The sequence below is a fragment of the Choristoneura fumiferana genome, chromosome 6 (genome assembly GCF_025370935.1).
Source record: "Choristoneura fumiferana chromosome 6, NRCan_CFum_1, whole genome shotgun sequence".
Taxonomy (NCBI): Eukaryota; Metazoa; Arthropoda; class Insecta; order Lepidoptera; family Tortricidae; genus Choristoneura; species Choristoneura fumiferana.
In genome coordinates, this window is record NC_133477.1 from 21,456,509 (window position 1) to 21,474,548 (window position 18,040).

Here is an 18,040-nt window from a genome sequence, read left to right on the forward strand (position 1 = left end):
GGCAACCTGTTTCATTTCGCAACTTTTCATTTCCCAACTGTTTAATATTTCTGAACCTGTAAATATTTCAGGATTTTTATAAAACTAACCTAACCTAACCTAAAGGGTTCTACACGATGGCCCTGAAATAAATCCTGAAATATTTACAGTTTTAGAGTTTGCGAAATGAAAAGTTACGAAATGAAACAGGTTGCCAAACGTTACGTTGCGAAAAGGCAGTAGGTACTCGGTTAATTTTAGTATGAGTTGTTCGTTGTGTGATGTTATTAGCTCGATAATCCTGCGGTTTGTGAAATCCCGAAAGAACGGAATGCACGCACACGCAGCCGACCAACGAACCGATATGAACATACGGTTTTTCCATTTTGTTTTCTCATCCGGTCATCCAGTAGTTACTGGTTTTAATTAGGGTTCCGTAATCTACAAGTAACTCCTATAGTTTTCCCATGGCCGTTTGTGTCTGCCTGTCCGTCTGTCCGTTACTTAGCTTAGAGACTCTTAGCGCTAGACAGTAGGTACGCTCAAGGACTCCATTAATTAACAATTCATTTCAATTTTTAATGAATTTTCCTTTGAATAAGGATCCATGGTGGCTCATGCTCATGAATTAAAGTCCTTGACCGTACCATCATCATCATCATCCCAGCCTATATACGTCCCACTGCTGGGCACAGGCCTCCTCTCAGAATGAGAGGGCTTGGGCCGTAGTTCCCACGCAGGCCCAGTGCGGACTGGGAACTTCACACACACCATTGAATTGCTTCGCAGGTTTGTGCAGGTTTCCTCACGATGTTTTCCTTCACCGTAAAGCTCGTGGTAAGTTTCAAATGTAATTTCACACATGGATTTCGAAAAACTCAGAGGTGCGGGCCGGGGTTTGAATCCTCTGCTTGAGAGGCCATAGGTCAAACCACTCGGCCACCTCGGCCATGCTATATCATATTTTAATATGTATAAATTAACCATACGAAAAATGTTTATTCTCCTACACATGTGAGAACGAATTATATTTCCTGTTTAAAGCCATACTCGTAGTGACGGATATCGGAATCATCATCATCATCATCATATTACATCAGCGGTACGACGTCTACAGTTAGAGGTAGGCCTCCCCTTCCATTTAGAGACATTAGAAGCGGACTGCATCCATCCATTTATTTTATTTATCTCGTTGGGATATCGGGATATTATTATCTATATTAATAATTTCGTACCGGTCTATGGTAGACTCGAACGAAATGCACAACAAATTGAAGAGCGTAAAAAATTATTCAATCCGAGTCGACAACTTGTAGGCGGAAAATTCGGATTATCGAGTATTTTTAATATACTTAAACTTTAATAAATTACTAAGTATAATGGCGTTGCGAAGTAAACATGTCAAAGTGATCACATCAAAGTGGCGTTAGAGTCACGTCATCACGTGTCACAGGTGTCACAGGTTTGCATTTCGTTCTCAATGAGGGCTATCGCGAATGAATTCGCCACTAGAGGCGCTAGTGTAGCGTGAGGTCTCCGAAATGTCAAATCTCATAGTTTTTGGTAAAGCTACGCGGGTTTATTTATAATTAGAATAATTTTGTGAATATTTTGCAATATCGGAAATTAATTATGGCAAATATGCGTTCCGGGGCAATGAATGTCTGTGTTTTGAGATAGTTTTGGCTTTCGGAAACCTTTGTCCTCCCTTTTTTCCGAACAAAACGGGACCTATGAAACACTGTGGCATGCTCGATATTTTCATGGTACGGTTTTAAGGTTTATTAAATATGATTTTAATCTAAACTTTGTTTTACGCCCGTAATAACAGACTTTGAAAGCCATACTTAAAACCTCACGCAACAGTGCGCCATCTAGTGAGACAAAAAACGATAGCCCTCATTGTGACCTCTTGACCCCACACACGATATGATTCGTCGATTTTCATCAGATCGATCGTACAGACGAATCGTACCGTATATGGGGCCCTTTAGGTCTAATTTCTTTGATTATGAGATAGAGACATCATAGTTATATGGGCAAATAAGATTTAGGAGAAATATCTACTAGTGAAATACCGATACGTAGGTTAGCTGTGAAAGTACGTTTATGATAATATTAAGGCTGGGAATATACGTCAGATTTTTCGATAAGTACGACAGTCTTTACACTGGCAAACATTTTTTTTTTCAAACATATTATTATGAGTCTACATTTTACCCGAGCGAAGCCGGGTTTTCATCTAGTATATATAAAACCTTGCAGATTTGATAACACTATTTTCACAAGCTCTTGCCATGTTTGTTGGGTCTAATCTCGGGAGATAATTTTGACCCAAATTAAGAAAAATCAAATTCAAATAATTTATTCAGTAAATAGGCCGCCATGGGCAATTTTACACGTCATTTTTCCCGATTTCCACTGGTTGGATTGGCTTTCAATTTGGTATACATGTAAACTCAACAAAAAGTACAGACAATACATTTTTTTGTGTTAATTTTTTTTCTTTTTTGTTGAAACTATTAGATTTACAGCACCGTTCGCAGTGATCCGCCCCATACTGCGCATTGTACTTGATAGAAGGGGGTTCCGCTAACACTGGAAATTCTCTAATACCTAGAAACTTGTACGGAAGCCCCGGTGCGCGAGTTTGACACTCAAAGCTCAAACTCAAGACGCTCAAAAAACTTATTTGTTTCTACATTGTCTTAGATTTCGTTAAGTTTGCAACAACAAGTTGTAGATCACCAAGGTATAAAATAACTAATCGGCATATCTGGCGACCAAAGAGCAAGCTTTTTCTTCGCCCAAAGACTGAGCCTTGCAGTGCAACGAGGCAACGCCGCTAGCGTCTTAGGTACAATGCCCCGCGCTGCGCTGCCTTTGGAAGAGGAAGCCCGTTTTAGTTAATTTTACGTGTTTTTTATTTTTATTTTTATGTTAAACTTCATTGTTTAAATCACTGAAAAAAAGGTATAAAAAGAAAACAAAATGTTTGATTCACATTTAAAGATCGTATATTTTTTCTTTTAAATTCAAATAATACATATAACTCGTCTCAGATTGCACGGATACTTATAGCTAACTTAAAGAACAGTTCGTAACAATACAACCGTTTCGTAGCGAAAATAAGTTTTAAAAATCTAAGGTCTACTTTCATTGGAAATAGTGTTACGGCTCGTACAAATAACCAACACAGTGAGACCTTTCTCGCAAGTCCTGCTATAATGGTGTATTTAAAATATTAACACTAATTACCAATTTAAAAAGACCCATTTTACTCGCACTTAACTACATTCATTTTGGATGACATATTAAAAAAAATCTGAGTTTTTCGAAATTCATGTGCGGAATTACATTTGAAATTTACCACGAGCTTTGCGGTGAAGGAAAACATCGTGAGGAAACCTGCACAAACCTGCGAAGCGATCAATGGTGCGTGCGAAGTTCCAATCCGCACTGGCCCGCGTGGGAACTATGCCCAAGCCCTGTTCTGAGAGGAGGCCTGTGCCCAGCAGTGGGACGTATATAGGCTGGGATGGATGGATGGATTAAAAAAAATATGTAAGTAACCGATTCTAAAGTAAATAATTTAGGTAATGATTTAAAATATCTATTTATTGTGTTTATAAATGGTGGACAATAAAATATGTAATGTTAGTAAAAATAATAATTACGTAATGGTTTTTCGATATATATTATTTTACCTTATAGGTATATAAAAATCCCGTTGTTAAATTGTCATAAGGAAACTTCCAATTTGATGTGTAATATATAAATAATATTACATTGTTTGTGTTAATTATGAAAAAATACATAGGCAAGTAGGTAAATACTTGAAAAAATAAATTTTTGGTTGTAACATGAAAAACTTAGTAACTATTTTAACTCCTCAGTGACGCAGCCGGTTAGATTCCGCTAAAATGTAAAAAAACAGTAATAATGTTTTATGTAGACCAAACCCGTAAAATTATTCGTGTTATTTTGATCCTAAACATTTTAAATGCCCACATAATGATAAAATAATAACGTTATTTTATTTTATATCTAAAAATAATCCATATTTACGCAATGTTCTAGTAAAATATAAATATAATATGTATAAATACAAATGAGTGAGTAAATTATTAACGATATCTAACTGGTAAACAAAATAATGGACCTACAAACTAACGTTTCATACTGGCCTATTTCTTTTTATTGGTCAAAAAATATATTACTGACAACATTACTGAATTTTAAGTCTTTGGATGAACAATTGAACATATATTGACTTGTATCAAAAATGGGAAACTAGATACGATGCTATTAATTGAAAAAATATTGGCAGACAAATTTAATCACAACCATGTACTTATTCTTGCAATTCATCAGATTATCAGTAATATAGTCAGGTGTAAAATCATAGATACAATGTCTTATAGGATTCAAACATCCATTCATCATGGAAACCAAAATCGTGTAAAACAGTAGTTACTACATTTTAGGTATGTATTTTGCACTTTGAGCCCCGTGTTAATACTGCCCTCCTAAGCCAAAAGGCGCTATGTCAAAAAAAACCTTGAGTTATGTATACTATTTGTATAGCTTATAACATTCTGCATCACATGGTGTAAATGACAGAAAAGGGTTTTTTTTAGATAGCGCCTTTCGGCATAGGAGGGCAGAATAATGATCTATAAAATTTAGAAAATTATATAAAAATCATGACTTATTTCATATAAAACTTTTACTGACTGCTGTAAAGGCTCCACTGATTGGTTATGTCTCAGGCGTTAAGTCGGAAACAATCACGTAAATGGCTTAAAATTATTAGTGTTAAATCTTACATTAGGAATGCAAGTTATGTAATTTTACATAGTACAAACAGTGTAAACACACGTAAGAGTAGATATACGTTTGTAACACATCCAAAATGAATATAAGTTGCAAAAAAACAAAAAGAAAGAGCAAAGTGACTAACTCCGAGCCTTATGATTCAATTTTACGTATTTTATTAGTAACTTTTGTAATACAATAAACTTTACCAATGACGTGCTTTTGAGCAATGAGGTTAAAATGTGGTAACTGACGTCAATTGACAATGTACAAAACAAAACTGTTTCTAAAGCTTTGTCTCTAAAGTTTGTTAGTTATTTGTGAAGTTTTCGGTTAAAAATTTGATAATCACAATATTGCATGTTGACTTTATCGTTTTTTTTTTTTAGTTTTTGTAACACTAAAACTAAAAGAGTTTGAGCATTATTCAGTTTCTCGAAGCCAATCACAATCGCAATGACATTTCATAATTTAATTAATAAAAATCGGTAAACCTTGAGGACCTTAAAGTTATTTAATTCAGCCCAGTTCTGTTTATAACATTTAGCAAAAAACGAACAAAATACATTATTTTAAGTTTTGACAATTCTCTTAAACTACGTTTTTTGTAATGTATATTTGAACTAGGCTTGTAACGTTTTATAGTAAATGTACTTACGACGTTTTTGTAAAGACACAGCTTTGTACTGCCAGTTACATTATAACGTTCAACATTTACATCGAGAATAGTAACTTAAGACTAATTAAATAAATTACTCTGTTAGAATAATGGTAATGGTACCTAGTGAAGAGTCCACAAATATTTAATAGTAAAATTGTGATACAGTTAAGATGAAACGATAAATGAAAGTCGCATATTTACAGAAAAATAATTCAGTTTATCTTACATCACAGCAATCGCCTGAGAGTCGCGAAACTAACTCTAATAATGTTAAAATTGTCAAAAAAATATATTTTATTGTTAATCTTAAAAACATTAATAATTTGTCGAACCTAATCTTTGGCTAGCAGATCTTTTATTCTTGTCATTATAATTTCGTTATTGCACGACGGCGATTTTAATTAGAAAATAATTTTAACGTCTTACCTAACATTGAGAAGACAGAAGCTTAAAAACGATTCAAAGAACTTTAACATGAATCTTTAATTATGCCTACGAAGTACGGAACACGAGAAAGTAACTAGGAATTGAGACGAATTATAAAATTAAGTACATTCAATCACTTAACAACTAATTATGGCAACTTCAACTAAAAGAAACTGGATACTTAAAAATATCTTAATTCAAAACATAAATAAAATCGGAATGTTCGAACTTGTTCAACTTCACTTACGACTAACTATCATAAAATGGTAACAACAATCAAAACATCAAAAATACTTTATCAAAAATTCTTTTGAACAACCTTCGAGTCCGACCGAAGCTCATCAATAAAACCGTTCTTAGTCCTTAATTACATTTTAAAGATTAATATGGACACTTCAACAAGTCGGGCGACTAATAATTGACGGGCAAACCGCACTCTGGCCTGACGGACAACCAAACTGCCGGACACTGAGCTATCCTCTAATACACCCAAAACATTTGGAAAACACCCTATCTAGTGGGTCTACTCTTGCCGAACTCATCACCTTTCACGATACCGATCAGATGTCTTATGTTTGTGTCAAATGACATAACTAACCTTACGTTAGTTCTCCAGGAACGTATCATTAAAACGGTCGTTCAATGTGTAATCACGAACGGCTACCGCAAAAGGCGATTTGATCTCAGTAGCCCTTCAAACCCCGTAGCCTATCACAACGGACTATCTTCTAGCGCACCCGCAGGTAATTGATCGTCCTTTAAACAAACTACTGCCCTAACTATCTGAGCATTCGTTTAAACTAGGAGTACGTCATGTCGTAATTTTCCAATTCTGATTTCACTATGACGAAATTAGGGTTGTCTGTTTTGAAGTCTGGACCTTTGGGGCCGAATTGGTAGACCAGACGCGCGGTGGGCACGGAGACCAGGACTGACTGCCGGTAATGGTACCGCATGGCCCGGCTGAACTTCTCGAAGGTCATGTTGTCGTTTTGCTTCAGTTGTCCCCACAGTTTTGCCACTTCGTCTGGTTTCACGAACCTGGAAGAAAGAGAGGAAAGATTTAAGTAAATGAAACCTGTTCACAGAGTTTTTGGAGGACTTAACACTACATTATTTATAATTTGATTGTACAATAAACCTTTTTTTTAATTCGCGCTGTCATCGTTCATCCACCATTACGACTCATATTTCGTTTTCTAGAATTTTTTTACCGTACGACGGCAAAACCTACTAGACACTGGCAAAATTGTCCTCCAATGGACAGCGCCATATTTTTCTAAAACACAACAACCTTTTTATTATAATAAATAACATAGGGTTGGTGCATATCTGCGCGGAAATGCAGTCAGCTTTAAACAGTTTTCCACATGTAAACTATTTATGAGATAATTCTTTTTTATTTAAATTTTTAAGCTTTTTTTGGGTATGCTTTAATAAATATTGATAAAAATCAAACAAAAAAAAAAACAACCAAATCAATCAAACAATGAATGTCTCATTAAATACTCTCAGTCGGCCATACAGTTTTGTATAACACGCTGGTGACTCATATTGCCTAATAATACGTTAATTTGCAGAAACCTGCAAATAAGTAATCTATAGAGATTTCATACAAAAACATGCATTAGGCGTTTCTTTGCGGAGGTTTATACCCCTTATGCCTATGAACTACTATAAATACTTTGCTACGTGACGAGTAGAATTGTAATGTATATTACAAATAAAAAATAAAGCCAATCGCTTGGCGTAAAAACATAATTAAAGTACCAATCAAGAATATTTTAGAGCATGTAGTTACATATACTTCACGTCATTAAACTGATAAGCTCGCGTAAAATTAAATAAAAATAACCTTATCGCAGGAAATCCGACAACTTTAAGCTTACTAAGTATTATTTCTCCAACGGGATATTAATCAATTATTTGGTACGTTGCGTTTGAGAGAAAAAAATACTTATCACTCACTAGTTAACCCTCAAAAGATAAAACTTGCTTTATTATTACATAAATACGAAGAAATAAAATTATAAAAATCATAAGTTACGACAGAAATTACGGAGATCAGCAGGTATGGCCTCGGCATGATCTAAGATGCTTTTTTTCTTGAATCTGCTTTATCATTAACAAGAACATAAACAATTCCAATCAAGTCAAGTTCAACAAGAAGGTAATAACACGGCTCTTCGTGTAATTTACTACTCATTAAATGGATTCAAGAGCTATATACAAGTGCATATAACCGGTGAACATAAGCGTGTCAAGTTCTGATGCAAAGTGTCCAGATAATGGCTATCGAAGCCAAGGATTACATGTTCCACGATATAGCGGCTATGCTGAGGGGTCGCACAATAATGTAATAACTCGGATGACGCCAATCGTGTAAGAAAGATGCATCTCGACTTGGCGTTTTAAATAAACTGGGAAAACTTGAGCATTTGGAAAGGTGATCTATATTGCGTGGAATTCCCCTTTTCTAAATGATTTGACAAAATAAAACGTAAATTTCAATTTCATATTTTCTGATTTTAGTTGGCAAATGAATTCAAATTATTATAAATCAAGTCCACCAGCGGTTACGGTGATGGACGGTGGAGGTTACCCAGAGAAAAGCACTAATGATACATAATAAATATAAGCTAATAATAAATAATAAATCGAGAAGTGCAATAATAAAATATACAACGTATATTATATCATAATAGTGGTGATTAAAGCCGTGGTTTCACGATAGATGCAAGCGGCTTCCAACCGAAGCAACTGGGAGTCAATAAGAGAGGTGTATGTCCAGCAGTGGACGTCCTACGACTGATATAATGATGATGAAGACATATAGTAGACTAGCAGTAAGTTCAAAAATCACTAGATTTTGAGATGGTTCGAATGCTTAAAAAATTTAAACCTTGATGACATCCACTCCAACACTAGATTATGATTCTAATATTATAGTACTTATAGTATTACAGTACACAGCGTGGGACTGTTTACGACAGACACCTTGAAACAGTGTCAGTAGTGCATAAACAAGCTAATTACCTACGTTTCATAACTAAGTTATAATAACCGTTCTGATCTTCAGTTGCATCGTAAGCCGTTCGAAGGTTGGTCGAAAATGAAAGAAATAAGAGAGATTATGTTTCTGATGAGGGACAATAAATTATCATCATGTCCGTCGGAAGACGTCCAGTTACCCAGTACTAGTAGCTTTCCTCATTGATCATCACAGTGATTCATTTTGTGCTACCCACAGCTAATGATTTCTCAAAAACTTTACCGGACCGTCCTACCCCCGTCAGTGTCGTTATAATTGAAGGACCAAATGCAAAATGTGCTTTGAACACCCTAAATTTGATTTGAAGAGCATAGTTTAAAGTTCTTAAAGAAACTTTTAAGCCCACCGGTGCAATAGATACTACCAATACGATTTATATTGTCAAGGGCAGACCTCTTGAGGGGAGGTCAAAGTCAAAGTCAAAGTAAAAAAATAACAGGCCTAGTTTGACAAAATTAAAAGTAAAAGTATTACGAAGAATCTCATGTCGGTTCTGATTATTCGGTCTCCCTGGCCTACACTTCCCTGGAGTCGGAGAGAAGAACCCGGAGCGAAGAGGCTGGCCACAGCAGGGGGCCTGGTCCAGCTGAGTGGTCGTCGGTGCCGAGGTCAAAAGGGGCCTTAGGGCGGCAGGACGAGCAGCCTGGACAAGTGTTCCACGCCGGAACGAATCAGGGTCTTGACGAGCCAGGAAGGATGTGCAGTACTCCGGAAGTTAAGGCCGTCAGGGCTTAGTGTCAGTTAGGTAAAGGAGCCGCCTGAGCCGTGAAGTTGTAGCCGAACGGAGCTTTGAAAGTTGTAGCCGTGCAGAGCGGAGAAAGCTGTAGCGTACGGAGCTGCCCAAGGCTTGGGCGTATGGAGCTTTCGAGGGAGCTGTTTACTGTAGTGTGAGCTGTTGAATCTGTGTTTTACAGCTGTGCTTCAGCTTTTAAGGGTGAGAATATTTACAGTTAGAATTCCCTGGTCACAGCTGATCGACAACACCCCCTTGGCCGACAAAACGGTCAAGGGTGAGTTGGTTATAGATATATTTAGTCGTACAAACTCGTGTAGTAAATGAGTGTAAATGCCTACTTTTATAAATAAATAAGTAAATAATAAATAAATATTAAATACATATTAAATACATATTATTACGTAAATAAATGAGTCAAGGGAAAACTACGGTGGCGATCTCTAGAGTTCGTCCGCCATTCTGCTCAGAGATCCCTTATTGAGGAAAGCGCCATCTAGCTTACACTGAGCTAACTACGATGTCAGCGATCGCCTGTGTGCATCGTGACAATATGCACGCAGCATTTACCGGCTATACAGATTTGTATAGCAGACAATAATCTTGAGGAAGTTAGTTTAATCGTGATCAAGTCAGCTGAGCATTTCTTAGGTCAGAGGCGAATCAAATTGAAGTTATTTGTAAAGGTAAAAACTTAATGAATAATCATAAATCATAGCAGATGTAAGTATCCGTTTGCCAACCACTCAACACGCGACAATTGTTATCTATACGTTTTTAACCTTGGCACTGTAAGAATGTTTGTTTTATTAAGCTCCTTGTATTGCAACTATCAAAAGATTCATTCTTGTATGATGTCACCACGTGATCTTCTTAAATTAACTTTCTGTAAGTATTTTTATTAGTCCCTTACATTTCGTTAAAAAGACTAACAACTTGATCCTGGCTGCAAAGTCCTAATGGAGTAGTCGCGATCGTAGTTCGTTTATATACTGCTTTTGCGACCCTTTTCTAAATCTCTCTGTTCTTGGAGGTTCGTATAATTTCGGTAACGGAATGCTTCGTAGATGATATGAGTACAGTCGAATGCAAAAAATTATATACAGCCATAGCGTCACAATATGTATAAGTTCATCGACCTTATGTTTAGTGGCATAAAGGTATATATATTTTTGACGTCTTGGTAACGTATATGTATTTATGCCCCTGACCGTACCTATCCATCTTGTGGACCGTGATGCGGCCACAAAAACGTGAGTTAAAGAAAATATTCAGCGATGGCCCAAAAAGTTGACGTTGGTGTCAATATGGTTTAAATTATGCCATATTGCTCGATGTTGATATTGTTTGTATACTCAAATGTTCTATTCTAACTAATGAAACTATTCGGCACCAATTATTTATAGCAAACATAGTTAAATTACCATTGTTGACGACATGTGTTGGCCAGTGGTAGGTTTCTTAACTGTATTTTTTTACAGTTCACTTTTGAAATTCAACACTAACTATTCATGTCGGATCTATCACTGAATGTTCTTTTATTTATTTCTTATTTGTTTCAAAATTATAATTTTCAAAACTTATGATTTATTCCGCTTCATCATTCGTCGCTAGCCTTAGACTAAAGCCTTTAGTTTTACAGCTACTCGTAAACTTAACAAGTTTTGTCATGGCGTGCTAGGGCAACCTTGCTTCACTTGTTTTTGCTTCAATAATATTATCAGATTGCAGTAAAGTTGGCTAAGCAGACTGTGTCAATAGAGATCGACGTGTTTAATGCTATTGCGTTGATGTGATTCTTTATAGTGTCATGCTGTCTGCAGTAGTTTCATCATGTAATCCTTCGTGGTTAAAGTTTTTAGCAATGACAAAGATAATACAGCCAGTCTGTTTAAGTATTAAATTTGCAAACATGTAACGACAACTTCTGCAGAAGACTCTGATCTTCTTCTAAGTCATTAGACTCTTGATGAAGTGGTTGTACTCTTCCATTGAGAATCATTAGTGAAATTTTATGATGACTGTTGGGAAAATAGGGTGGTGGCTTCCCCTAGCCTTCCACACTATAGTGTTGTAGTTTAGAGTTCGTAGTTAACGATAAAGAGCGCTGCTGCTTATTCTCACATTAGCCCCCTGAGTCGCCTTTTACGACACCCACGGGAAGAGATAGGTCTGTTTTGTGTAGTAAAACCGAACAAAGCAGGACTCTGATGTATCCCACAAATCAAGAAAGACTCCTAAAACTCTCAAGTTTTAAAACCCACTTGTAAGTGGCATGGCTGAGCCAACGCTCAGGTAATTTCACTTGTGACATTGTGTGAGTCGTTAACCTTCCAAAGGAGCGTAGTGATTCACAAATTTGGATGCGGCAGGCGTCCGGGCGAGGCCGCGGACCGGCCTTGCGCGCGCGCAGGCCAAGGATCCCTACGTGCCGTGCATTGCGCCTCCGACCTATATCGCTCCTGGGCACTGGTCTTTGAAACACAATCGAAAACATCATTTGATAAATGATGAACTATGCTGGTTTTTATAGAAGTCAATCATCATCAAGCATATACGTCCCACTACGGTTCAGGTTGGGCCATAGTTCCCACACGGGCCAGTGCAGATTGGAACTTCACATTGAATTGCTTCGCAGGTTTGTGCAGGTTTCCTCACGATGTTTTCTTACGCAAAGCTCGTGGTAAATCAAATTAACTCCGCACTGAATTCGAAAAACTCAGAGGTGCGAGCCGGGGTTTGAACCCACGACCCTCTGCTTGAGAGGCGATGGGTCAAACCACTAGGCCACCACGGCTTACCGGCTTACACTAAAGTCAATATCTTTATTCAATTTCTACCATAACAAGCACTTCGGTTCGGTTCTGAAAAACTTCTGTTATTTTCTATCTTAGACCTCATCTTAACTAATCATTAGAAGTAATTATGTTTGACCACATGCCTATTAGAAATGCTTTAGTTTAATATTACCTTTAAATGTTACTATTTAGCCTGACTATATTGAGTCAAAGTCAAAATAATGTACATCTAGCTGCAAAGAAAAGGTACCCAGTAACGGCAGTATCCATACTTACCGCCATTACAGGGTGGTACCCTTTCTCTGCAGCTGACCGTACCTTTGTTTAAATTGAATACCGCACACTAATGAACCTCGAAAAATCTACTACCGGTTCGATAAAAATCTGTGAAGAGTAGAAGGTCTCTTCCAACTGAAGCAACTGGAGATCTATGGGGCCAACAATGGATTTCCTTTGGCTAATATGACAATGGAAGTCAAGAGGAGAGGCCTTTGCCCAGCAGTGGAACACAGTTATAGGCTAAATATAATAATAATAATAATATGATAATGATGATAATGACCGTAGTCGCAGTCCATGATATAATCATTTATATAATAATACGGCGATGTAAATGTACAGTCGATATTACATGGGAATGTTACGATTTTTTTACGTTAAAACATGCAGGTGGTAGGACCTTGTGCAAGGTCCGCCCGGATTGCTACCACCATCTTGCTCGCTAATCCTGTCGTGAAGCAGTGCTTGCACTGTTGTGTTTCGGCGTGGAGAGTAAGACAGCCAGTGAAATTACTGGCACTTGAGGTATCATAGGCCTCTAGGTTGGCAAACGCATCTGCAATACCGCTGGTGTTGCAGATGTTTATGGGCGGTGGTGATCTCTTACCATCAGGAGGCCACTTGCTCGTTTGCCATCCAGTCGAATAAAAAAAAAGCAATGTTATAGAGATCTTAATGAATAATGTAAGTTTCCATAATTGCGTCGACTGATTTCTTATTTATAATTACTTTCATATTTAGCTTCAGCAAACTTCAATCTTAATCTAGTACAAAACCGGCCAAGTGCGAGTCGTACTCGCGCACCAAGGGTTCCGTACAAATATTTTTATTATATGATACATGTAACTAAAAATGTATGCTTTTCGCAATTTTTCCTTTATTTGTGCTGTAAGACGTTACTTCGTACCCAATTTCAAGATTTTGAGTTCACGGGAAGTACCCTGTAGGTTTTGGTTCCCTTGCGGATTTCGAAAATTTGCGGCATAAACGGCTGTATCTTTTGATTGCGTTGGCTTAGAAGTTTGATTTTTTCACAGCTCTAAGGGACACTAAACCTGAGTATTTGATATAAATTTCAGCTTGATACCTCCACGCGTTCCTGAGAAAAAGGGTTTTGACAGACGGACGGACAACAAAGTTATCCTATGAGGGTTCCGTTTTTTCCTTTCGAGGTACGGAACCCTAAAAAGCAAAGTAAATACGAACTTTTACGACAAAATACGATGCTAAAACATCACTCACAACATCTTTACTGAACTTTATATAAATATGTATGTACGAGTATACAGCCTTTAATTACCGCTAGCAGCATCCAAGCTTATCAAGCTCCAGCCACAACAGAACTAAAGGAAAAAGCTATAACTCGGTTCGGATTTTCCCGTAACACATGGGATGTGGCAGAAATAATTAACCGCAGGGATAAAAATGGCAAAACATGTTTATGACCTTTGGTAATTGGTATGTCATGGGAAAAGTAGGTACACTATGGGATAACGAGTGGTGAGGATAGGGGAAAATGGTTAATAACTTCAGCTGTATTGGTATATATATTTATGTATTGATAGACGGGTGAATATTAGAGCGTTTCGACATTGCAACATTTATTAGCACAAACGGAAGGAGAAGTTGCAAGAATTTTGACCACACTAGCATCGGTACCTGTTGTTTATTTTTCTTCAAAAAAAAATATATAAAGAAAAAAACGTTGCAAAGACGCTGTTTTTTAACAATTAATATTTTTTTCACACCTCTCCTTCATAAAAGTAACTTTTCCTCCCTGACGAGAGGGAGCAAAGTGCAACTTTTCTGTTCAAGGCTTTTCTAAGTGTTTTATTGCAAATGCCATTTTTTGTCGTTGATAATTGTAAAGCCACGCCATTTTCTATGCTGGTTGTTCTTTAATAATATGTAGAATATATATTTTGTTAAGTTTCTTAATGCTCGGTGCGAAAAGTTGTATGAGCCACTCGGGAGCAAAATTATTTTCATCTTGGGCGTTAACACTTGAATCCTTTATTACGCTCATGATTCTACTTTAGAATCCCTCGCTACGCTCAGGATTCTATTGTAGAATCCTTCGCTACATTCTGGATTCAATGTACGCCCTCTCCGTAAATACACCATTTTGCTCCCTTGTGACACAAATAACTATTTTACCCAGACAAAGCTTTTTACACCATATATTCTATGCTGTTCATTTCTGCCATAGTTTACTTTAAAGTGTACACCACTGTATGTACCTATACTATCTCTAGAAACCACTCCATAATAAGTATAAGGCTATTGTTACACATGCTCGTTACTATCATGCTAATAAGCATGCTAGTACCTGAAGCACCAGTACGCCACTAAAAAAACATGCTTAATAGTAGCACGTGTCCTATACACACATGCTAGTAGGTAGCATTTGACAATAGAAGCATGCTTTCGTGCTAGTATGTGTAACAGTACCTTAAAGTATTTACCTACTTCGAAACTATTGAGCCGATTAAAAAAAAAACTCTCAAAATGAGATTTCACTAACACTTTAATGTCACACGGCTTAGAATAAGACAGTCAGCTAACGACCTTTCAATACAAGCTGCATACAAAAAAGTCTAGATTTTAACATCGTCATGTCCTTGCAAAAACTTGTTTACGAATATCAAAATGTTCAAGGGGTTTTGAGGAGGAGTGAACTTACAAACAGGTTTTGATTTTTGAGTCGATGCCACGCAGCGGCAGAGTGGCTTAAGTGAAGGAGATGGGGCAGTGTTTAATGGACCTTTCTGTGTTAGAAATACGTGCACAATTTCCGCCAATTTTAAGTTTATTGCAACATTATGTAGGAGAAGCGTCGTGCATCAAAAGATTTCAGATTTTGGTTGCATTGTGTTTTATCTTTTAGGCTTTCGTATCTCAGTCGGTAAATAACTAATACGGTTGAAAATTAGATCTATAGGGATTTTTAGAAAAATCTTTGAAAGTAGATACTTGTCTCTTTCTGAAACACTTTTCTCTGTAACGCCACATGCAAGTACGTCTTTCCCTGTCTAATCTAGAATATCAAACCTCTATAACTCTGTTATACCTAGACATGTAAAGACAGCTTAAAAAATGTTTTTCTTTTGTGTTGCATTGTAATGTAAAGCTTTAATTTGTAAAATAAATAAAAATTAGTCAAATATAACTGTTCCGTGCCGTATTCATGTTCTTTGTTTATAAATACTGTTAGTTAATGATCTTTTAAAGTTAATGACGGTGGTAATAGTGCCCTTTGCCGGGGCCATTGATGGCCGATAAACCTTATCAGTAGTTGCCCTGCACTCAGCACCCATAGGGCTGCTCTTTGAGATTCAAAACTTTAATGTTATGTTAATATTTAGTATTGTATTGTAAATATTTTGTTTTGTTTTGTAAATATAGTATTGGTGACGTGTTTCGTGATATATACAGTATTTTTTTATACTTATTTTTGACGACCAGATGGCCTAGTGGTTAGAGAACCTGACTACGAAGCTTGAGGTCCCGGGTTCGATTCCCGTGTCGGGGCAGATATTTGTATGAAAATACGAATGTTTGTTCTCGGGTCTTGGGTGTTTAATATGTATTTAAGTATGTATCTATCTATATAATTATATTTATCCGTTGCTTAGTACCCATACCACAAGCTTTGCTAAGCTTACTTTGGGACTAGGTCAATTGGTGTGAATTGTCCCGTGATATTTATATATTTATTTATACCGTAAAGAAATAAGACGATGACGAGACGATGGACGGATGACCTGGTTAAAGTTGCGGGTTCACGGTGGATGCAAGCCGATTCCAACTGAGGCAACTGGGGGGTGGAGGTTTATGGGGGAGGCCTATGCCCAACAGTGGACGTCCAACGGCTGATATGATGATGATGATGAAAGAAATAAGGGAACAAGTTTTTGTGAAATAATTTTAATAGAAGCTTTTTTCTATCTTTACCTACATTCCCAGTCCCACTGTAAGCCAAGCTTGTGTTCTAGATGTGGATAATATGCAACAGATATACTTACATATTTTAATAGATAAATACATATTGAAATAAGTATTGACAACCAAGAATCGAGAACAATCATTCGTATTTATCATATTAGTATCTGACCGAGAATCTAACCCGGGACCTCATTTAGTAGTCAGGTTTTCCAACCATTAGGCTATCCTATTGACTAACTCTAATAAAATCTATAAGTTCAAGTTTTATCACAGAGTATGTTTTTATATTTTTCTACACAAAAAATGTAAACAACTTGGCAACCTTAGCCATTGATAACGCACTATCAGTTACTAGAAATGCATTTTGTTTACCTTTTACTGGATTTGTATTGCTTCATTCAATAACACATCATCACCATCATCTCGTCCACTGTTGGACATACGTTGGGCATAGACCTCCAGTTGCTTCTATTGGAAGTGGCCTGCTTCCACCGTGAGACTGTGTCTTTAACCAGTCAACCATTCAATAACAGAATGATCTCAGGGCTGGCTCCTACTTTGCCCAACGGCTAAGTCTCGCGATCCAGCGTGGCAATGTTGCCAGTATCCTGGGATCCTTGGCGCGGGTTAACTGCGATAGTTTGTATTTTTAAATTAGTTTTATTCTTCTACTTTTTCATTAATATTTGTAACTTAATGTGTTAAATTTTTAGTTGCTATTTTGTCAGTTTAGTTATGATGTATAACAGAACTAACTTCTGGTAATACATAGTTTCACCGAATTTATAGTAAATAGGATCATTGAAACTTTATTAAAAATCTACGTGCAACATTAGTTTACCATGTTATGTAGTTACATGTGACATTATTTATAAATTAACAAAGAAAAACAACTCTAGTGATCTTCAATTTATATGGGCCAAACGAAAATATAATTTTACAAAAATAAAAAATATATAACCGAATTGAGAACTCCCTCTTTTTTTGAAGTCTTTGAGTTTAATAGTAAAAGTTAAAATTATTTATTTTTGCATCGTGAAAATAAGCACGTGCAAGATATTGACAGAAGTATACGTCTAAAAATGCTTCAACTAGGATGTCGTAGATTGATAAATTCATTGCTTTTTGTGCAATATTTTGCGAAAAAATGCCATAAATCTTTCTCTGGTTCCGTCAAAGCTCCGTCATCGAGGTCGTTTTATATTTCTGTATTCTCAAATTGGCACAGAATGGCGACCGTCCACGTATAAAATACTCGACGCTTTCAAGTATCGACTCTAAACGAAAGCGGTAAAGTTGTTAATGGAATGGTCACCGATTTAATTTTAACATTCAGATGGCGTGCGGGT

General features: G+C 36.7%; 1 protein-coding gene across 1 annotated transcript in view; it reads right to left on the minus strand.

The window, feature by feature from the left end:
- Positions 1–4,473: 4,473 nt before the first annotated feature.
- Positions 4,474–18,040, minus strand: part of LOC141429308 (uncharacterized) — a 36,138-nt gene continuing 22,571 nt past the window's right edge. Inside the window, exon 2 of the mRNA XM_074089605.1 lies at positions 4,474–6,925. Coding sequence (XP_073945706.1) covers positions 6,685–6,925 — 241 coding nt within the window. The 3' untranslated portion in view covers positions 4,474–6,684. The remainder of the gene's footprint in view (positions 6,926–18,040) is intronic.